This window comes from Artibeus jamaicensis, unplaced genomic scaffold, assembly GCF_021234435.1.
Source record: "Artibeus jamaicensis isolate MK-2021 breed Jamaican fruit bat unplaced genomic scaffold, CSHL_Jam_final contig_233, whole genome shotgun sequence".
Taxonomy (NCBI): Eukaryota; Metazoa; Chordata; class Mammalia; order Chiroptera; family Phyllostomidae; genus Artibeus; species Artibeus jamaicensis.
In genome coordinates this window covers 41,221,547-41,244,972 of record NW_026521486.1, presented here as the reverse complement: position 1 = coordinate 41,244,972, position 23,426 = coordinate 41,221,547, and the positions used below count along the sequence as shown (strand labels likewise).

General features: G+C 42.0%; 1 protein-coding gene across 1 annotated transcript in view; it reads left to right on the top strand.

Moving 5' to 3' along the window:
- SLC2A13 (solute carrier family 2 member 13) overlaps positions 1-23,426 on the top strand; it is a 281,336-nt gene that overhangs the window by 254,466 nt on the left and 3,444 nt on the right. The window contains exons 8-9 of the mRNA XM_037139707.2: positions 17,778-17,899; positions 18,024-18,176. Coding sequence (XP_036995602.2) covers positions 17,778-17,899; positions 18,024-18,176 — 275 coding nt within the window. The remainder of the gene's footprint in view (positions 1-17,777; positions 17,900-18,023; positions 18,177-23,426) is intronic.

Here is a 23,426-nt window from a genome sequence, read left to right as displayed (position 1 = left end):
GAGAGAGAGGGAGAGAAACCTCCATGGTCTAGAGAAAGAGGGATTGGTTGAGCCTCCCCCCCACCCCACCCCCCACTGGCCCAAAACCCAGGCATGTACCCTGACTGGGAATCGAACCAGTGACTTTCATTTCGCAGTCCGGCACTCAATCCACTGAAGCACAGCAGCCAGGGCATATGTTGTAAATTTTGAGGAACTGAAAGTAACTTAGAAATACAGCTTTTAGTTTACTATAAGGTGTCTCCTTTAGCTTTCCACTTCTTATTTGGGTTAATCAACCTTCATTTTATATTTATGGCTGCTGTATTAGTAATCTGTTGCAGTGTAACAACCCCAAAACTTAGCAGCTTCAAACAATAAACGTTTTTTTGGTGCCAGACGATCTGTGGTGAGGGATCCAGAAGTAGCTGAACTGAGCGATTCTGCGCAGTGTCACTTACAGACAGACGGCTGGCCCAGGTGTTTCGCTCCGGTGCTTGTTGGCGGTCAGTCCCTCGTTTCTCTCCCTGCGGACTCTCCATCGCGCTGCTTCAGTGTCTCATAACGTGGCAGCCGGCCTCCCCCAAAAGTGCTGCAGGGAGACGGGCAGGAGCCACACTGCTTCCTTCCGCAGTAGTGACACAGGCTGACCCGCCAGGGAGCTGTACAGGGAGTGGAACCCGGGGGGACAGCGGGCAGGCCGACTCCCACAGCCCCACATAAACGTCACGTTTGAAGGCGATTGTCGTCAAAACAATAGCTTTGTATTCACGTGGCTGGCATGCGTGGGTTGAGTCGCCACTGGTTAGTATGTGTTAGTGTATGACTGGGTTTATCATAACTGGCGTATAACATATACCTTTTTTCTTTTTTTACTTTAAAGCACTTTTGTATCTTGGATTGTAAATAGAATATCTGATTTGTGTTTGTCATTGTCATAGAATAAAAGCTACCAATCCGAGACAACAAAAATCAAAGATTTGGGAAGCAGTTGTCCGCGTCATGGGTGCGCAACTGCTTTAGCTACTGTCCCAGAGGTGGGCTGTCGGGTTAGCTTCCTGTTTTTGTCAAACTGCCACTCACATCCTTTCCACATATTGCTCTTGTTTATGGAAACAGAAAACCATTTTCAGTTACAGAGCCACAATATAAATGAGAAAATCGTGAGCTGAGATGGGAAAATAACATTATAATTATAACTCAGGAAATACAGCTCAGAATTTTAAAATAAGTTTAGTGTATGCTGAAAATGTTAGCTTTTTTCATGGACTTCAAGATAATTACATTGCAAGCGTAATAAAATTTTTACCATTGTTTCCCAGTTGAAGGGCTTAGGAATATTTACATTCTTGCTTTTAAATCACGCCAAGAGATATGCGTTGTTTTCTTAGTATCGAAACCTATACAAATAATAAAATGGTTTTCACTATTCATCTGTTACTATTATTTATTCCAGGCAAGGTATCAAATAGCACTTTTAGGTTATTATTTGTGAATGATCACAAGACACCCTTCTGCACTGATGTCAAGAGTAAACCAAATTGTCTTTCTAAATGGAAATTTGTCAATACATATCAAGAGGCCTAATATCCACACCCTATAATTAGCAATCCCACTTCTAGAAATATGTTACAAAGACATCATTGGAGCCCTGGCTGGGTGGCTCAGTTGGTTGAAATGTTGTCCCATGCACCAGAAGGTTGCGGGTTTTATCCGTCAGGGCACATACCTAGGTTGTGGGTTCGGACTTGGTTGAGGACATGTGCCAGAAGCAACTGATCTCTCTCCTCCATCCCCTTTCTCTGTGTCTAAAATCAATAAATATATGCTCAGTAGAGGATTAGACAGTTAAAATATTTTAATAAAAAATAATAATTGGAGAGAAGTCAAAGATATAGATGTCCATGGCAGCATTATTAAAAATATTGGAATAATATCCAGTGGCAAATAATAAAATAAATGATACTATATTCTAATTATATTAGTCACCATACAAGCTAAACTACTGTAACCAAAAGACATATCTAAACAAAGAAGTTTATTTTGACCTTGGACAGACTTGCCCCTCCAGCCCTTTCCCTGAAGCCAGACAATTCAGTTTCTCCCCATATGCTCCTGGTGCTTTTCAAGCTGCTGGCCCTTCACTGGAGCTCAGGGCAAGTGTTTGTGAGCAGGTGAGTCTGTGCTCAGGCCCATTAAAAGGACACCCAGCTCCACAGCAGTCCTCCATTATGCCCAGATGGATCCCTGATGATCTTCACAGCCAGAGATCGTGAGAACTTCTTTTCCCAGCACTGATGTTCTGGGCTGGGGAGCGCAGGGTGGAGCTGGGAATCCTCTCTCCACTGCCAAGATACCCTCCAGATTCTTAACCACCACACATGGGCGTGGGGCCAGCCTGATGTGGGTCTCCACCCCTGTCACAAGCACGTTTTGCAATATAGTCTTTCCTACAAGTCAGCTGGGCAACTGCTTGACTAGTGCCCACACAGCAACCCAACACCAAGGAATAGGCAAGAGTCACACAAGGTAACAGCTTTTACTGAATATAGGTTGACTCAAAATAGAACATCAGTGTAGCTGAACATTCTACTCACACTTTAACAATCTAGGAGGAATATAACACATACACAGCGATCAGTGGTGGATTACAAACCCAAGTCCCAGAGTCTTAGCAAATGGGTCCAGGAGACAGCACAGTGGGCAAGGGAGTCATCAGCGTCTTGCAAGGAAAAGCCAGTCTGATAGGTCAGAGGGGGGTCTCACAGGTCCAGATCCAGCAGGGCAGAGCCTCCAGCGGCCGACACCAAGAGAGATCGGGGGCAAGAAGCAGCGTTCTGGTGTGTGGAGCTTGGCTGTCTCAGTGGTGGTCTGGAGGGTGCCTCAGTTATGCCCTGAAGGGCAGTGTACTTTGACAACTTTGACCCTCCGTTTGACCCCGTATTTTGGTACCCCTGCTGGCAAGTGGGGAATTTCCACAGGAGCCTATCTGTGGGTGGTCCCGCTCTGCAGACATGGTTGTTCTGATCCTGTGTGCAGATATCTTCAGTGTGCCTCCTTGCAAAATATGTCTGGCATGATTTAGGTAGTTTCCTTCCTGAACCAAAGTGTCATGGCTGACTGGCAGCCATCTTGGTTGACATGAGTGACTCCACTTTGCTTTGTATATTTTATCCTGTCTTGACCAGAGCAATGCCATGTTATTGGTCCTGCTCTCCACATCCCTTCCTACCAGTGTCAGTGTGAGTTCTTCCTCTTATCCTTAGTCATAGGAATTCTGTTCAGATAATTCCAAAAGGTGGCTATTGTATAATTTAGTTGTACTTTTGATGTGATCATAGGAGCAGGCAAGCAGTTTTGCCTACTGTGCCATCTTGACCAGAAGTCCCCTTTTCGAGTTTTAGACAGTGAGGAAGCATAAGCTAAGTTTCCCACGTGTTTCCATTCACCCTGCATTGTGATCCACTTATTCATTCAGACCACCTTCCCCTTTCACCCTATTCATTTTTATCCTAAAATTTATCATAATATTTCCAAAAGATAATGCTTACATTACTAAATAGAAATAAGAATAAGTTTATTCATGATTGCATGACAAGTAGACTTATTCCAGTGAGTAAAGAGGAAGCTAAGGAAGTATACCAAAGTGTTTTAAAAAACAATTTTGACAAATAAAAGGGGGAAAAAAACCCACATTGTCTTAGGAATCTAGATAATGCTACTTCCTCTTTTGGGAAACACATCATATCCACAAGGGAGTGTTGTGTAGAACTTTGTAGAAGAAAAAAACTTTGGGGCCCAGGCCTGCAAATACACCCATTTTAATAATGGCAACAATAATTATAGTTGCTTTCATAATCATTTCATTATATGCTAAGCATTTTAAACGAAGGTAGCGAGTCTCGAGTAGGTTAAATGACTTACGGTCATTGGTGGAAGTTGTACTTGGGCCAGAATTGAGAATTTAGTTATGTCCCTGTGTTGTTAACCTCTGTAAAAGTGGCCGTGTGCCCAATCCAGCCCCATTCCCCTGTAGCTCTTAACCAGATCAGGTTGCTCCTGGCAAATCATCAGAGGTTTACCTTGACATCTGGGTTAATTAAATTTTTACTGTATTGCAGGGCCATAACTTTAATTTCTTTAAAAAAAAACATTTACAGAAAATTTAATTGTGGCCAGCATTTGACTCATATAAAAATGTTCTAAGGTAAGCGGGACCAAATGAGAGCTCAAAGTAGGCCATTGACTGAAATTTCAAATTTGATCAGTACTTTCTCCCAGGGAAAACAGTCTTTGAACCTGTTACAAAGGGGAGGATTTAGATAAAGTATTTAACTCCTTGAGCTGTCTCCTGCACTCCACAGGGTAAGGGTGGTACAAAGGATGATTCACTCAGCCAGGCTGAGCCCAGATTTAGTATTCTCTGTATGAAGTTTGCCCAACTCCTAAAATTTTGTGGAACCGGATTTTCTCTTTTGTGATCAGAGCAGCCGGACTAATCTAACCGTCCCAGAGGACTCCCCTTTGGATTTTGTGTTCTCTTTGTACCAGTGTCCGCTTAGAATGACCATTTCAGATACATCAGGACCCCCCTTCTCTTAGGGGGGCAGAATATTGAGACCTGTCAGCCCTAGAGACTGTTCTAGGAAAATTTCCACCCAAAGCAAACCCAGGTTTTCCTCAATTAGAGAGTTTCCTTTATTTTATAATAAAACCATAGCAGGTCTCCCTCAAGTTAGAGTATGTGCTTTTTCCCTAAGATTTTTCTTGATCTCCTAAAACCATTGCCTTATTTCTAGACATAGGTTCATGACAATAGTTACCCTAACCCCACAGAGTGCAAATTCATTTAGGACCCAAGATAGAGCCCAGACATAGAATGATTCCCAGTACATATGTTCATGAGACACCCATAATCTGAGATTGTCCACTGCTTAGTCACTTGTTCAGGACTGACTGTGGAAGTGGGGGGCAGCCTTGGTGGAGGGGAGCAAAGGGGGTATAGTGGGACAACTGTAAGAGCATGAACAGTAAGATTTTAGAAAAGGAATATTCCTCATTAGCAGGCATTAGAGCCTAACTCCTAGACAACTACAAACATTAAGGCACACGTGCTCAGCCTGCTCGTTCAGGATGTGCCAGAGTCCTCCACAAGCCCACGCACCCACTGCATCCACTGCGCCAGCCTCTCTGCTCTCTGAGAAAAGTACCACAGATTTCCACTGACGTCTTTTCCACGGTGTGTTGTGTGTGTGCTGGGAAATATAAAAACTCCCATCTCACCTGCCAAATTTTTTTGCTCTGTATCTGATCATTTTAATTGCCTCTTACCTCCTAGTAAATGATTACTGAATGATGAAATGAATTAATATTTATATTCATCTATTCTAATGCATATTCTCCTACCTAGAACACACCAAACATTTATTTGTTGTAATAATTAAGTAAAGGAGTAATTACTTGGAGTTAAAATACATGCAACTATATTAAGTAACTGCTGTAGACTATCAAAATATAATTCCTATAAAGACTGAAGGACACATTACATTGCTCATTATCTTCTTACCTGAAAGTGCTTTAGAAATAAAAAGGATTTCAAAATTGTGAGGTATTGTTGCATTGTCACATTGTCCAAGGGTGAAAATGATTTATTCTTTTAACAAATACTTACCAAGCCCCAGCTGTGTGCTGGCCTTGGGGGCCCAGGGGTGTGCAGGGAGTGGAGGCCGGGAGGGGCTGGGAGAGGCTGGAGGAGGCAGAAGGGCAGGGGCCTCCCCGAGGCTGCAGCCAGGGCTGTTTTTAGGAGCATGAGCGTGGGTGTGACGTGACTGCTTTGCTCCCGTGCCAGTAACTGATTAGAAGGAAGGATAGGGTGGATTTCTTGTGTGTGTGTGTTTTTTAATATAGTTGACATACATTATATAAGTTTCAGGTGTACAGCATAGTGATTCGACACCTATAAATAGAATAGATGTTCATGGACCTGCTAAGGTGTATGTTCACCCAAATGGTAGGGAAACTATCTTTCATTTAGACAAATTAAGCCGTCTTTGATTTAGAAGGAACCAGACAGAGGAAGACTGAAGACTCAATTCAGTATTACTAGGCTTTGACAATAGGGGGCGCCATGAGCCAAGGAATATGGGGGCAGATCTAGAAGCTGGAAGGAAGGCAAAGAAATGGGTTTCCCGTAGAGTCTCCAGAAGTTATATACATACAAAAAATAGAGGGATTGAGACATATCACTGTTTTCTAATTTTGTTTCACTGGTGATTATCAGTACGGTGTTTCAAAAGTTTCAATACAAACCAGGAAGTGAGAAAAAGGGTAACATGGGAAAGAAGGGGAAAAGTGGTCAGGGAACATGTATGCATGACCCATGGACAAAGCCAAAGGGGATCAGATTGAGTGTCAGAGGTGGGGGCAGGGGAGAGTGGTGGGGAAATGGAGACTACTGTAGTTGAACAACAGTAAAAATATATATATAGCACCCATTCATAATTTAAAAAATTTAACAAACTGGGACTAGAAGGGAATTTCCTTCCTTCTTATTAATAAGGTGTTTTGGAGATAAATCTACAGAAAACAACATATTAATATTGAAATGTTGAAGACATTCCCTTTAAGATCAGGAACAAGGGTACCATTATCTCCCGTTCTGTTCAGCACTGTACTCTGCCTGGCTAACAGAGAAAGGCAAAATAAAGAAGTCAAACAATTTTTAAAAAGGCAATTGCAGTTCAAGTGCTTAATTTGTAAAGCTGTTACATTGGCACTTTGCAGTAACTTGATATAAAATAACACAAAACTGCCTTACACTTTATAGTTCTACGGTAATGCCTTTCCATCGCATTGTTCACTAAGTTCTGTCAATAACTAAGGTAGGATTTCATTTTTAAGTAATTGAGGAGACATTCTGTATGTATTTTCATCCTCTAAGCAGCTTCTGCGTAAATATTTTAGTTCCTTACTGGTGTGGCTGTATCAGATACGGTCACGTGGCTCCAGCTTACCACTGCCGCCTGGCTGCATTCGAGTCGCTGTTCTCCTTGTGACGCGTGTGGTGTCGGCATCGCGTCCCTCATACCAGTTATCTCGTCACTGGGGTTGTCAGGAGGTTTTTTAACTTCCAACTCATAAAGGCATCGTTTCTGTGCTAATTATTGTTTTGTGTTTTGGGGCAAGGTGGATACTGAGTCCAAAAAGAATGTACAAGGCACAGAGGCGCAGATGTGCCAAGATGCTGCTCATCCGAACTCCTGCCGCTGTGAGCGCATCGTATTACACTCATCTTGGAGGCAGGTTTTAGGGCCGTGCTCCTTCACCAGCATTACAACAGAACTCTGACTTACAGGAGATTGCAAGCAGGGTTTTCATCTCGTTTTTCATTTTGATTCCATAAAAAGTAAGGCAGCTCAAGAAGGAGAGGTCTTCATATGTACATGAACGAGTGGGATGATTATGTTGAAAGAGAAGGAAACGACAGTTTCAGATGTTACCTCTGCTGTATTTGTAAAAAGATGTGTCTCATGCAGAGTGGGAACAGCGATGCCGTTTCTTTGATTATGAGAATTTAATGAGTTAATGTACAATAAGGTGTTTCATATGTGATAAAACTTTATACAAATGTTAGTTCCATCAAGTGAAGATTGGGAGCAGCTACTTGTATTGGGAGCACAGCTTAAAGTCGCCACAGAACTGACCCTTGATGGAAGGCAGCTGGAGCAGGGACTGAAAAGAATCCAAGAACCAGATTATACCATTGTTTGCATCAAGATAGCCTACAGCGATAAATCAGCTGCATTCATTCCCGTGCACCTGCAAATGAAAGCCAGCCAGGGAGGGATTTGTGCAGGCACTCCTAACAGTGGAAAGAAAATCAAATCAGAGTACTGGTGTGGGTGAAATTCTCCAAGCTTGGGATGATACAGATGGATTTCACAATGCTTATGGTAAGGAAACATGTCTTTCCTATTCTGCCACAAGCCATAACTTTTTAAATTAGAGATTAATGTCTTAAAAAATGGCAATATATGTCTTCTCTAATGCTCACAATATAGTACAGCAGGGGTGTCAAACTCATTTTCACCAGGGGCCACAGCAGCCTTGTGGTTGCCTTCAAAGGGCCGAATGTAATTTCAGGACTGTGTAAATGTAACTGCTCCTTAACTAGGGGCAAGGACCTAGGTGCTGCTGCCGCGTAGAAACAAGGTGATGGGCCGGATAAAAGAAGGTGGAGGCTGGATTTGTCCCGAGGGCCATGTATTTGCCACCTGTGTAACAGAGAAACTGGTGTCAGATGTCCAGAGATCAGCTTAATGGGAAAGTATTATAATTTTTATTTAACACACACTTATTATTCATTGGTTATATGTAAAGTGTGCAAAGTGCTGACCTATGAAGTGTGGGGAATAAAGAGGAAGACAGAGGCACTGTGTCCACACTGGAGAAAGGTTGCAGGCAATGCAAGGGAGTAAAAGACGTCAGGAAGGCCCTGCCTGGTGCGGCTCAGTTGGTTGGGCGTCGACCTGCAAAGCCAAATGCTGGTTTAGTTCTCAGCGAGGGCACATGTCTGGGTTGTTGGTTTGGTTCCCTGCTCAGGGGGCATGTACAAGAAGCACCCAATCCATGTTTCTCTCCCACGTTGATGGTTCTCTTCCTCACTGTCTCTCTCCCGTCCCCTTCTCTAGTAAATAAATAAAATCCTTAAAAAGAAGTTAGGAAGAAGAACTAACCCTTCAGTGGATGGTGTGACTCCTCCCATCATGGGATCCTGGTCACAGCAGCCTCGTGAGGGCCGGTCAAAATCCTGTTCCACAGAAATAACTTGGGTCCCATTTTAAATTGCATTAATTTCATTTAGTTGGTTTTTTTTGTTTGTTTGTTTAAAGCTAACCAAATACCAGTAAATGGTTTAGATATAGCAATATATATAACTGCATTAATTAATTTCTTAAAATGTCTTTTAGCTCCACATTTCTAATGCTCTCAAAACTTGCCCCTCTGTGATTTAATAATCTAATTCTAAAGGTTTTATGTTTACTGGAACGTAATAGTAATTAGTAAAGTAGATAACTTTTTAAAACTTGCCTTTGTGTGACAGTCCTCTGCAGGAACATGGTAAACAAACCATTAAAACGGAGGAAGAGGCAGGACCCTAGAAGGCCCTTAAGGCCGAGATCTTCAGCCTGGTCTGCGCACTGCGAGCTCAGGAGCCTTTCTTTTCCAAAATTAGTCAACCACACACTTGTTCAAGTTTAACTGCTGTGTTACCACCCTTGACAAGTTTATTTCATGTTAGATTATCATATGTGAAGTACGCCAGTGAACAGAGTTAAAGTGTGCAAGTAGTAATGAGTCGGTGCCCTTTTCCTGGCTCGCTCTGATGGGCTGCCCTCAGGCTGCCGTGTCTCATCGTCCTAGCCCGGTGACAGGCACTGCGCTTCCGTGTTTCTCCCCGGAGGGCGGTGCAGGTGTCCTCTCCTGGGGAGTCATCGTGTCTTTTTCTAGGCACCTCTCCACCACCATTCTCTGTGTGCAATCAGCTCGTAAACTCCAGTAAAGAGTTTTTAAACCTTCAGGGAACCCATTTTGTTCTGAGGTGCCACCTTAACGATCACGGTCAAAGCAGCCGCCATCCGGCATCAGGACCTGGAAATGAAGCCTTGCACTGCCGACACTCTCAGTGAGGAGCCGGCAAGAGGAGTGCGAGCAGTGAGCCCTGAGGAACAGTCCATACATGGCACTGGTGTAGCAAGCCCGCCCTCCCCTTTCTCCAGAAATCCTTCAGGGGTGCCCATGTCCGGGCCACACTGGAAGAACAGTTGTCTTGGGCTGCACGTTAAATACAGTGTGACGTGTAATCACAAAACAACTGTTTTACGTAAATTTATGATTCTGGGTTGGGCTGCATTCTCAGCCATCCTGAGGGGCCATGGATTGGACATCCATAAACTCCTTTGGAAAGTGGGCCACTTTTCTCGATGATTGCAATTAGACAGAATTTGAAGTTTTGTGTTGTAAACACAAGTGGTATCCCCCCATGTGAACATGAAGCAGTTATATAATTTCATCATGGCAAATGGTGGTGCTATAAAAATACATGTGCTCCCTGCGGCAGGACCAGTGGCACCACTCAGTTCCTTTGATTATTTGGGGGGCTTAAGACTCCTTAGCTGTCTGAAGAAGTAACACAAAGTAATAGAAACGAACAGCGCTTTACCAGTAAACTCGTTTGGGTGAGTGTTGAGCAAGCAAGGGAGACCTGCCCCACCTTCCATGGGAGCCACTAATCTCCAGACATGTTTGCTTTAAAGGAAGCTCCGTGGGTTCCATGGCTGGAATAGGGAGCCGCCCGTTGATTTGGTCTGCGTGCCAGGTGTGATCTTCCCCATTCTGCTGGGGAAGATCAGTTCTCTCCCTCTGCCAAAACGAGACAGCTTTCACCTGCTTGCACATGATCCGCAGCGTCACCCAGGGCGGCACCCTCTGCGCAGCTCCCGCTGCTGTAGTCCACTGTTTCTGCTCCGGGATGTGAGGTGGCCCCAGCCGCAACTGTGATGTTTTCTGATCCCAACCCACACACTGATGTCAAAGCATTTGTGTTCTTTCTCTGGAGCGTTATGTTCTCCCACCAGCAGTCACTAAGCCAGGAAAAATGAGGGCATTTGGCAATAGCTTTTGGAGTATACGTTTTTACTTTTCAGTTGAGATTTCTACTGTTTATATTTTGAAGGTCAGGTGTGATGTCACAGTCTTAGTCATTAACTGTCTACCTATTGCTGAGTGTGTAGCTCCTCAAGTCTGGGCCCGCAGTGCTTTTACGCAGATAAACGTGTGTATGTGCCAGATGGTGAGAAGCTGCCTCAGAGCCAGCGCAGAGCCAACCCAGAAATATGCCACATTCCATCACTGCAACAAGAAACCATGGAAGGAACTCGCGTCATAATGAATGAGAGTAGTAAATAGAATTGTGCAGTGAATGTCAGTGATGTGATTATTTGTAAGTACTCCCTTCCTAGGAGCCTACCTTTCTGTCCTTCTTGCTTACCCTTCCCTGACCTCCCTTTCTCCCCTCTTCTCTCTCCTTCCCTCCCCTCCCCTCTCTCCCCCACCCCCCTTCTTTTTTATTTTCTCATTTTAGTATCTTCATAACTCAGAAGACTCTTTGTTTGGAAATGCGGTGGAGGATTATTGATTAGGAAATTTCTGATGCTTTTTTCTACTCACAGTGAAATGCCAATATAAAGACTTCTTTCATCACTCAGTGACCATTTATCTCTACAGAAATACCATTATGGATTAGAGGCTGGGATTTTAAAAAGAGAGGGGATAGAAACTGACTAGTCTTTTGGCAAAACTTTTAATAAATTTCTGTCTTTGTGCCAAGCAATTAACACTGTATTTAACCTCTGTAACAAGCCTATTAGGGACTCACATTACAGCTGATAAGTGGCCAAACCAAGATACAAAACCATGCAGCCTCATGCTAGACCCCGTGTCCTTGACCCTTATGTTCTGCTGCCTGGGATGAGAGCCCCGTAGAGGCAGAGTCAGAAGCAAGTCACAGGTCATTCCCACACTCAAGGGGAGAGGACTGTACAAGACGACGAGTGTCAGGAAACACAGGTCACAGAGGGGCTGCTGTAGTGAGCCTGCCACGGAGATGTGCAGTCGGTGACACAGACACTCAAGAGCCTGAATTAGGGTGGTAGTAATGCAAAGAGAAAGGCAGACTCAGATTCCAGAATTATGTGTAGGAAATAGGATTTCTTGCCCATACCTGATCTCATATAAACCTCAAAATCTCTCTCTGAAGTAGGGGCCCAGAAAATCCTTATTTCACAGAGGAAGACACAGGCTTTAAAAAGTTAAGTGCCTATATAACATACATTCTAGCTCCAAAGCCTGGGTCTCAGCCTAGATTTGGATGCAAGATGTCAGTCCCCAGAGTTCAAAGGCTTAGCCATTTTCCTTTCCTTGTACTTAAAAAGTACAGAAGATTTAAACACAAAAAGGTAACTAAATACTGAATAACTCTGAGATTTTAATCCATTTCAACTCAGGGAATGGGGGTGTTAACTAAAATAGACACTTGTTCAGTGTCACTGTGAAAGTGATGCATGGTGTGCACACACTACATACGCTCAGCACTCGGTATGATGATCACCTGCAGCATCCCCCACAGCCTGGATAATGACGCTTCTCCCTATTTGCAGACCAGGAAACAGGACTGCGTCTGTGCCCACTAAACTCTGGTTTCCACAAATGCAACATCTCTGACGTCTGGCACATGAATTTCATAGTCATGATTTAAACTCACCACAGCACCCCTCTGTCTCCTGGGGAAGACAGTGCGCTCCTAGTATTTCGGAGGCCACAGCAGGACGTTCCGATGTGGATGTTCAGCACACAGCTAATTCTGTCAGTGGAGCTTGAGAAGTAGGCGAAGGCTAGAATAACCTATCAAGGAGCATCCATGTGGAGATTAAAAAGCCTTCAAAGGGAATGAGATCAGTGAGAGAGAAGGTGTAAACCCCAAAATAGAACCTTACAGAGCACCTGTATTTAGAGGTTGAGGGGAGAAAGAGGCATTTTTAAAAAGCACTGAAGACAGATACATCAGAGAGAAGATGGAGATGCAGTTGTAAAAGCAAAGGAAAGAGAGGAGGGTTGTCAGCAAAATCAACCACCACAGAGTAATCAAAGAGCCTCAGAATTAAGGCAAGGTAAATGAATGGGAGGATTTGGAGGTCACTGATGACTTTTGGATGAGCAGATTCAAGAAAACAGCCTTAGGGTCTGTGTGGGGGAGGCCTGGGCTGTGAAGGAAGGACTGAGTAGTGAGGATGTAGACTCACCAGTGTGAACTTCTCTGTGATTTTAGACAAGCTGGTAATGGTAACATGAGCGGGTTGGCTATTTGAATAGGAACGGTCTTGTGTGTTGTAACCAGAAGGGAAGACTCAAGGAGGAAGAAACTAAAAACAGCCTGTTGAGCAGGCAAAAGGAGAGTGAGGACAGGACCAGTAAGAGGAAGGGCAGTTCTTAGAAAGGGCAAGAGACATGGTACCATTTGAGGTAGAAGAGTCTGAAAAAAGTACAGAGGTTCAGTACAAAAAATGAGGGCCCTCGAGTTTTTTTGAAGGAGGTAAGTTCTTAGTACCTAGAAAGCAGAGGGAAAGATTTCAGTATAGTAAGAAATATTTTAATTAAGTGAACAGTTGACAAATGTTTATTAAATGCCTACCATGAAATAAGCAGAAAATTTCAGAGAGAAGACAACAAAGGATAAAAATTTAAAAATATAATTTGGAGGGACTTCCACCAAGATGGAGGCGTAGGTGGAAACACTATGCCTTCTCGCACAAAATTTTAGCAACAAAAAACGCAGCCAAACCACAGAAAATTGAACAATAACAGAAGTCCGACAATAACGAACCACTCAGCCAGATCAACAAACCAGCAAAGGAGTAAGCATTGAGACAGACTGCGCAGGCCCCAGCAGGGGGAAGCAGCAGAGGGGACTGCTATTGCCCCACTCTGACCCCGCCCCCACATACAGCATCACAAACCAGCGACCTGGGTGGCCCTGCCCTGGTGAACACCTAAGGCTCCCCTCCTCGTACATAATGGGCACGAACAGAACAAACATGGCTCAAGAAGAACTCAGAGCCCCAGAGCCCATAAATCTAAGCGAACGAGAAATTGCCAACCTATCAGAGGCACAGTTCAAAACACTGGTGATCAGGATGCTCACTGGTTGATTTTAGCCACAAATTCGAGGAACATATGAAGGCTAAACTAATTGAAATGAAGGGAATTGAACAGGAAACCAACAGTGATAGAAAGGAAACTGGGAATCAAATCAAAGGAGCGGACCAGAAGGAAGAAAAAAATGACCAAACAGAAAAATATGAAGAAACAAGAATTTAAAAAACTGAGGAGAGGCTAAGGAACTTCCAGGACATCTTTAAACACCCCAACATCTGAATTATAGGGGTACCAGAAGGGGAAGAGAAAGAGCAAGTGGAAATCTTATCTGAACAAATAATAAAAGAGAACTTCCCCAATCTGGCAAAGGCAGTAGACTCCCAGGAAATCCAGGAAGCTCAGAGTCCCAAAGAAGTTGGACCCAAGAAGGAACACACCAAGGCACATCATCATTACATTAGCCAAGATTAAAATGGACAGAATCCTAGAAGCAGCAAGAGGTAAGGGGACAGTCACCTACAAAGGAGTCCCCATCAGACTGTCAGCGGATTTCTCAAAAGAAACCTTACAGGCAAGAAGGGGCTGGAAAGAAGTATTCCAAGTCATGATATCCAAAGACCTACAACCAAGATTGCTCTATCCAGCAAAGCTCTCATTTAGAATCGAAGGGCAGATAAAGTGCTTCTCAGATAAGGTCAAGTTCAAGGAGGTCATCATCACCAAGCCCTTATTATATGAAATGTTAAAGGGACTTACCTAAGAAAAAGAAGATAAAAAAATATGGACAGTGAAAGGACAGCAAACTCAGTTATTAACAACCACACCTAAAATAAAAGCAAACTAGGAGGACAACTAGATCAGGAGTGAACCATAGAAATGAAGATCACATGGAGGGTTAGCAACAGGGGAGTAGGAGGAGGAGAAGGGGGGAGAAGGTACAGAAAATAAGTAGCATAGACAGTAGGTAGAAAATAGATGGGGGGAGGGCAAGAATAGTATGGGAAATATAGACTCTAAAGAACTTGAGACACGTGTTCATGAACTAAAGGGGGGATGATGGGGTGGGGTGTGCAGGGTGGAGGGGAATGAAGGGGGGGGAATAGAACAACTGTAATGGCATAATTAATAAAATATATTTTTAAAAAATTAATTAAAAAAAATTTGGTAGCCAACCGAGAGGAAACAGCGAGAACGTGCACTGGAACCCCACAGCATGCTTTCATAATTTTCCCAGCTTCTGCAGAGCAGGTACTGAACGAAGTTAAAGGCGCAGCACTGGGCTGGGACCTGAAATGGTGAGAATGGCAGACAAGCACAGATCCTTTAGGCCAGCAAAGACAATACTGGCATGGTCTAAGCTAAGCAAAGAGATGAATGAACACAGACAAGAGTGAGAATCCAAAGACTATGATTTGGTCGTTGGCTGGGAAGGTCAGGTGGCTGGAGTGTCATCCTGTACACCAAAAGGTCACGGGTTTGATTCCCGGTCAGGGCCCAAACCTAAATTGCAAGTTCAGTCCTTAGTCAAGGTGCATGTGGGAGGCAATGGATCAATGTTTCTCACATCAATGCTTCTATCTCAAAAGAATAAAATAAAATAAAAACATACCCTCGGGTGAGTATAAAAAAAATTCTAAGGACTGTGGTTTGGGTGTAGACCAAGTTGGCCGAAATGAGGAAATGAAGTGCTTGTAACCAGAAAAGTTTGAGACTTCGAAGTCAAATAGTTCCAAGTCAAGCACTTTATAATGTTCCTTCTCTGCAGTTTCTGAGGTTAAATAAGGAATTATGTATGAAGCCAAGCTATGGACCAGAAATAAAAATAAATGAATGAGAGGAGGTGGAGATCACTGACCAGGCACCTAAGTCACAAGACAGGTGGGGTGTTCGGGTAGAGGTCATACACACGGCAACAAGAGTAGGGTTTGGATGTCAAGGTTGATGGAGGCAGAACAACAGTCTAAAAATGACAGTAAGGAATAAGAATGTTTTGGGGGCTGATTATGTCTTAAGAATTGGAAGTTCAACTTCAGAATCAATCTAACACCGCAGGAGAGTTTGCTTCACTGTAGAACTAGGAGGCAAAGGCAACAGGAAGTGACGGAGAGAAGCAAGGGCGCACAGCAGGAAGGGGAAGAGTTGGCTGGAATCAGATGTAAGAATGGTTTTCCTTGCCCTCTATCCTACCACTCCTCTACAGAGTGACCTTTCTAATCCTTAAAATTACCCATGGGGCATTATCCCCATTTTACAGACAAAGAAAAACAGTCTGTTTCTGAATGTGAATCTTGTCCTGACTGCAAAATCTGAAGTTTTTCCACCACAACACAGATTCTCTGTGGTCTTAAAGTGTTACTGCAGCTCTTAAGGACTAACTGCATATCATGTCTGACTTACATGGAATGGGTATGAAACAATATATTTATTTTTTTAATATAATTGACATACATTAGTTTCAGGTATACAACATGATTCAATATTTGCATATATTGCGAAATAACCACCACAGTAAGTCTGGTTAATATCCATCACCATAGTTACAGGGTTTTTTTCTTGTGATGAGAAATTTAAAGCTCTCTTAAAGCTCTCTGCAACCTTCAGAGATGCAGTGTGGTATTATCTCCAGTCCACACGCTGTCCATTGCATCCCCGTGACTTCTTTTATAACTGGAAGATTGTACTGTTTGGCCCATTTTACCCACCACCCACCCCAGTCTGTTCTGTGTCTGTGAACTCAGTTTTTCTTTGTTTTTGTTTTATTTCAGTATTGCACATTTAAGTGACATCACATGGTATTATTTGTCTTTCTCTATTGCACTTAGTGTAATGCCTGTGAGGTCCACCCATGTTGTCATAAATGGCAAGATGTCAGTATTCCAGCATGTGCCTATGTGCTTTCTTTATCCACTCATCTGTCAATGGCCACCAGGTTGCTTCCATGTCTTGGCTGTTTTAAAAGTGCTGCAGGGAGCTTGGGGTGCGGCTATTTCCTTGAGTCATTGTTTTTGTTTTCTTTGGATAAATACCCAGAAGTGGGTTTGCTAGATCACCTAGATCTACTTTTAATTTTTTGAGGAGCAGTCATTCTGTTTTCCATAGTGGCTGAACCAATTTACATTCCCACCAACAGTGCACAGGGTTTCCTTTTGTCCACATCCTTGCGGGCACTTGTTATTCCTTCTTTCATGCAAAAGTCATATATGCAAAGTGGCTTCCAAATGCCAAAGGAACAGAAAGGCCACAGAACAATGCAGACAAGTCCAGCTTGTTTAGTTTTAATAGGGAACTTAGTCAAGAAAACAGGGTCTTGGGCAGCAGCAGGACAGAAAATGAGTCTCTGTACTGCTCACCCCCCACACCATTTGTGTTCTATCCCTCTAAGAAATGGACTTACATATTCTGAAAGGAATGCAGGGAGGGGTGACGGAGCAGAACAAGGGGACCAGATACTGGGGCTCTGATGTCCGGGCAGGGCAGGCGTCGAGGGTGCCTTGCCCCAGGTGAAGGATTAGTGGCAGTTTGTGATTGACCTGAAACCTTGGTGCATATTCCAGAGTCAGTGCCAGGGAGGAAGGGGTGAGGCAAGGATTCGGGTATTGTAGATTAGTTTTTAAATGGAGTCGGCTTTTTCAGATGAAGTCAACTCTATCTACCCACCTGTCTTTTTTATGACAGCCATTCCAACAGGTGTGAGGTGGTATCTCATAGTGGCTTTGACTTGCGTTTCCCTGATGATCAGTGATGTTGAGCATCTCTTCATGTACCTGCTGGCCACCACTGTGTCTTCTTTTGAAAAATGCATATTCAGATGCTCTGCCCATTTTTAGTTGGATTTTTTGGTTATGAGTTGTATGCACAGAGTATTTCCATGTGCTTCTATTGAATTATAGTCACCTTTAAAAAGTCTATGTTTGCATATCTAATACTGTATATTTAAATCTTAATTTTTCTTAAAGAAAAACTTCTTGGACCCATGTCTTCAATGATGTTAAGGAACTTGCAGCCATGTCCTAGATGATCACATTGAATTTCTGCAACTGTATCCTAGAACACTCAGTTAATATTTATATTGCATTATGTTTCAGGTGTGAAAATGAAACCAAATTCAAAACCGAAGAAGTATTTTGGGCTTACAATTTCTGCCCTACTCCATACTCTTGGACTGCACTTCTGGGCCTTATTTTATACCTTGTTTTCTTCGCACCTGGTAAACAAGCCTTCATTGTTACTGTTGTGTTGATTAAATTGTCTCTTCTTAAAGGAGACAAGCCACTCTTTTTAAAACTCCTTATATAGTGCTTACCTGAAAATTTTAATTTCATGTTTTTCAGGAATGGGACCGATGCCTTGGACTGTGAATTCTGAAATATATCCCCTTTGGGCAAGAAGTACAGGAAATGCATGCTCGTCTGGAATAAATTGGATTTTCAACGTTCTGGTTTCACTGACATTTTTACACACAGCAGAGTACCTTACATATTATGGTAAGAGGATTTTTTTTCAAGTATATATTTTTATTTCTCCTATTTTATTTTTAGATACGCTGTCATTTGCGATTGAAAGACTACATCATTATACTTTTGCTGTTATAAATATCTCTACGTGGCTTTCTGGTTCTCCCAAATCCTTGAACGTGCATGGGCAGGGGGTGGGGGGGGTAAGAGGAGCTGTCCCTTCCAAGACAGAACTGCTGCTTGTCCCCCAGACATCCCCCAGCTGTCTCCCCAGCTGGAAATCTTCATGGCACAGCTTTTAGTTTAATGAAGGGACAGAACAGAGAATGGGGGAAGGCGTAGGCAGAGAGTCTGGGGCCAGTGCTTGAGGGTGCCCCATGGCAGGGATGGAGTCGTGTCCAGGAGCGAGATCCAAGTGGGGCTGAAAGCAGGGGCCAGTGCCGTGCTGTGAGTTGTGCCTTCCGCTGCGTCACCCATGCTTTCAGGCCAGCGCATGTGCATTTCAGTGTCACTGGGGCCAGCTCTTACCCTGCCCGAACTGTACACGTCGGGAGTGTTCAAGAGGAAATGTGTGAAGACCATAACTCAGAGAAACAATATTGGGAAGTGGCTGAGTTAGGAGAAAACTTCAGGAAGCTACTTCAAGTCCATTTTTACTAAAGTGAAAAGACTTTCTCTTCAGCAGGAGGATTTCTTCATTGTATGGGTTTATCAGCTGTGGTTGGATTCTAAATGATAAGCCTCCGTGGTACGTGGAAGGCCTGCCACTCAGACCATTCTCCAACCCCCTCCCGCATCCCTGCTGCATCCCTCACCAGATCCATGAATTTCCGTTTGCGGGAACGGGTTAGTTGTCCGCTCCCCCACCCCTCACCACCAGACCATGAATTCCTTGTGCTCAGGCCAGGACGAGGCCTTGTTCACCATTACACTCCCAGTCCCCTCAGTGCCTCTTAGTCACTTGATGAGACCTCAGAGTGCGGAGCAGACGAATAATACACAGGTGAGTTTTGTAGATAAATGACGAATATAAGAAACACTATAGAAATCTATTCCTCCTCTCTTCTAAACATTCTGAACTGCTAGTTTTATTTATATATATATATGTATATATATACATATATATATATATATATATATATAAAGGTTTATTACCTTTATAAAACCTTTTCAGTCACCATTTAGAACATTTAGAAAAATTAGTATAATATTTACTCATATTTGCTGACTGTTGAGAATGCTTAACATTCAAAACTTAAATACAGATTGGTATCCTGAGAGAGCACTTTTTGTGGAAAGGGGTGGACCAAATGATAAGTCACGGCAAGACTTTTCGATCGCAAACCTCCTTTCTTGAATTGATGCTGCCAGAAAAACATGAGGCAACAGACGTCAGTGTTACCTGGGGCCTGGCCAGGCTTCCTTCAAAACTGTGCAGTTAGAAGAAGCTTTTTGCTTTGCATGAAGTCAGGCTTCTGTCAGGTCGATGCACTGGCCCATCAGGGCTACTGCTGGCTAATGGGGGGACGATAGTTCAGTCCAGGTTGGTTTGTTCCCTGTTTTTGGATCTGCGTTTTAATCTGTATGTCATAATTTGTCAGGTATATATTTCTATTCCTGATTTAATGAATACATACCATAATGGTGTGTGTCTATAGAAATATCATGTCTTCTTTTAGTCCTTTTTTTTTTCATAAAACCTCACATTTTGATTCCTTCTGAAACTGTACTGCTCAGTCTTCACTGGCCCCTACTCAGTAATGTTTATTACTAAAAATTATTAAAATGTCACCAGATATCATTTTATGTCGTGTGTGACTCAGTAGAAGCCTGGGAGAGCATTGCAGTTGGACATGATCTGTGACTCCCCATTTTGTGTGATTCAATTAAATATGTGTTAGACTTAATAGAGTCCTATATTAACATTGATTTCCTTCAGAATAAAGCTGGGGAATATCTACACTGTTTAACAACCCTGCCAAACTCAGTATAGACATCTCTTTTTTTCATTTTCATTCCAAGAGGGAATAATTACAATAGTTACGTAACGGACTTGTCTGTTATGTGGAGCAGGTCACAGCCTCCTGGGCACCCCCCACCTCTGGGTTTCTCACACATCTCACCAGTGAAAGGCGCGGAGGCATTTTTAGCATTTGTCTGCTTTAGATTCCTCAGATTTTACCATAAGATCTTGTATCTTAATAGAACTTCCTTGGTATTATTTGGCTTTTGGAATCTGGGTCACAAGCCAAAAACTACAAGGCTGTTTAGCGTCATCCCAACCATCAAGTTGTTTTAGCACCCACAGATGTGATTAGTTGCTTCTAATCATGCCACTGCTCCTGAATTGTGTGAGATGATGTGTGTTTCCTCAATATTACGTTTTATAAAGCCAAACTAGGTTTGGTCTCTTACAGGGGTTTTGCAGCCTGATTTAATCTAAAATATTTTATCGCCTGCACTTCCATATGCCTTGCCTGTATTATCATTGTGATTGCCATCCTTTCTTTGTCCCTCTCCATTAAAGATTCCATTTCTGTTCTTACCTCCACAATTCTGATTATCTGAAATTGGAACACAGGATTTCATCTGCTTTCATTTCTTTCTCAAAATTCCCACAGTCTCTGAGGACTAGATTGTCAGGGTCACCCTTCTGATGAAAACATTTCCAGTTTATTAGCCAGACTAATCTTGTTCTGTTCTCTTCTTCCCTTGTCATTCAGGAGAACTTAATAATGCAATCACTTTTTTGAGCAACTAGCACCCAAACTTCTAATAGGCATGCCACATACATTATTTCTATTTTTTCAGTATAGTTAATATTCAATATTAGTTATAGTAGTGGCACGTGTACAGTAGTGATTCAACATTTTCATATGTTACAGTGTGATCACCCCACTAATTCTAGTAGTCATCTGTCACCATACAACATTATTAACTGTATTTCCCTTCACCAGTCTCCCCTCTCTGTCCCTTCTAGTGACCATTCCTTTGGTCTGCTTCTGTCGGTCTCTTTTTCCTGTGTTTGTCCATTTGGTTTTAGAAACCATATGGTACTTGAATTTCTCTGTTTTACTTATTTCACTTAGCATAATACCCTCTGGCTCCAGTGGCAAATGGCAAGATTTCATTATTTTCAACTGCTCTTTAATATTCCTCTGTGTGTGTGTGTGTGTATACCACTTTATCCATTCATCGATAGACACGTAGATTTCTTCCATATGTCTATTCTAAATAATACTGCAATGAGCATAGGAGTGCATGTATCTTTTCAAATTAGTGTTTTGGATTTCTTCAGATAAATACTCAGAAGTAGAACTGCTGAATCATATGGTATATCTGATTTTTAGTTTTTTGAGGCATCTCCATACTGTTTTCCATAGTGGCTGCACTACTTTGCAGTCCTATGAACAGTACATGAAGGTTCCCTCTTCTCCGCATTCTTGCCAACACATGTTATTTGTTTACTTTTTGATAACAGCCATTCTGACTGGTGTGAGGTAGAATTTCATTGCGGTTTGATTTGCATTTCCCTGATGACTACTGACCTTGAGCATCTTTCCATATGTCTGTTGGCTGGCCACCTTTATGTCTTCTTTTAAGAAGTGCCTTCTTATGGCCCCTGTTCAATTATTGATCGGATTCTTTTTTGTTCTTCAGTCATATGAGTTACTTGCATTTTTTGGATAGCAATTTCTTATTGGATATATCATTTGCAAATATATTCTTTGACTCAGTAGTTTGTCTTTTTGTTTTGTTGATGGTTGTTTTCACTATGCAGAAAACTAGTTTTTAGAAGTCCCATTTGTTTATTTTTGCTTTTGTTTCCCTTCCTCAGGGTACATATCCAAAATGATATTAGAATACTATCAAGTAGTTTACAACTTATGCTTTCTTCTAGGAATTTTCTGGTTTCCTGCATTAAGTTTAAAATTTTCACCCATTTTGAGTTTACTGTTGTATGTGGTGTAACAGAGTGGTCCAGATTAATGTTTTACATGTTATCTGTCCAGTTTTCCCAAGACCACTTGTTGAAAACACTATCATTACTGTATGCTTATGTCATTTGTCATAAATTAGTTCACTATAAAAGAGAGGGTTTATTTCTGGGCTCTCTGTTCTGTTCCATTGATTTACATGTTTGTTTTTATGTCAGTACCATGCTGTTTTATTATAGCTTTATAGTATAGTTTGAAACCAGGGAATGTTATATCTCAAAAAGAACAGTTTTGCTCTTCTTTTTCAAGATTGCTTTTTTTTTTAATGGTCTTTTGTGGTTCCATAAAAATTTTAGGATTATTTGTTCTAGCTCTGAAATGAATGTCATTGGTATTTTGATAGAAATTGCATTGAATCTTTAGATTGCTTTGGGTCATATGGTCATTTTAACAATGTTAATCTTTCAAGTCCATGAGCACAGTATAGCCTTCCATTTATTGTGTCCTCTTCAATGTTTTATAATTTTTCTGTACACAGATAATGAACAATCAGAATGAAAAATAAGAAAACAGTCCCACTTACAATAGCATTAAAAAGAATAAAATGCCTAAGAATAAATTCAACCAAGGAGGTCAAAGACCTGTACTCTGAAAACTATAAGACACCGAATAAAGAAACTGAAGAGGACAAAAATAAATAGAAGGATATACTGTGGTCATGGATAGGCAGAATTTAACATCATTAAAATCTTTATCCTACCTAAATAATTTTCATATTCAATGCAATTCCTATCAAGATGCCAGTGGCATTTTCCCCAGAGCTAGAACAAAAAATCCTAAAGTTAATATGGACTACAAGCAGCCCCAAATAGCTAAAGCAATCTTGAGAAAGAAGAACAAAGCTGTAGGCGTCATGCTAACTGATATCAAACTATACAACAAGGCTCAAGTAATCAAAATGGCATGGTACTGATATAAAAACAGACACATAGATCAATCAAACAAAATACAAAACCTAGAAAAACCCCATGCTTAGAGTCAATCTATGACAAAATAGGCAACAATATACACTGGCACAGAGACAGTTTCTTTAACAAATGGAATTGGGAAAACTGGACAGATATATGTAAGAAAATGAAGCTGGATCGTAGTCTTACAAGAATAAACTCAAACAGATTAAAGATTTAAATATATGAACCAAAACTATAAAATTCCTAAAATAAAACAGGAGCAGTAAATTCTGTGACATTGCTCTTAGCATGATATGCTCTCAGAATATCTTTTGGATATGTCACCTCAGGCAAGGTAAAATAAAAAACAACTGGAACTACATCAAACTAAA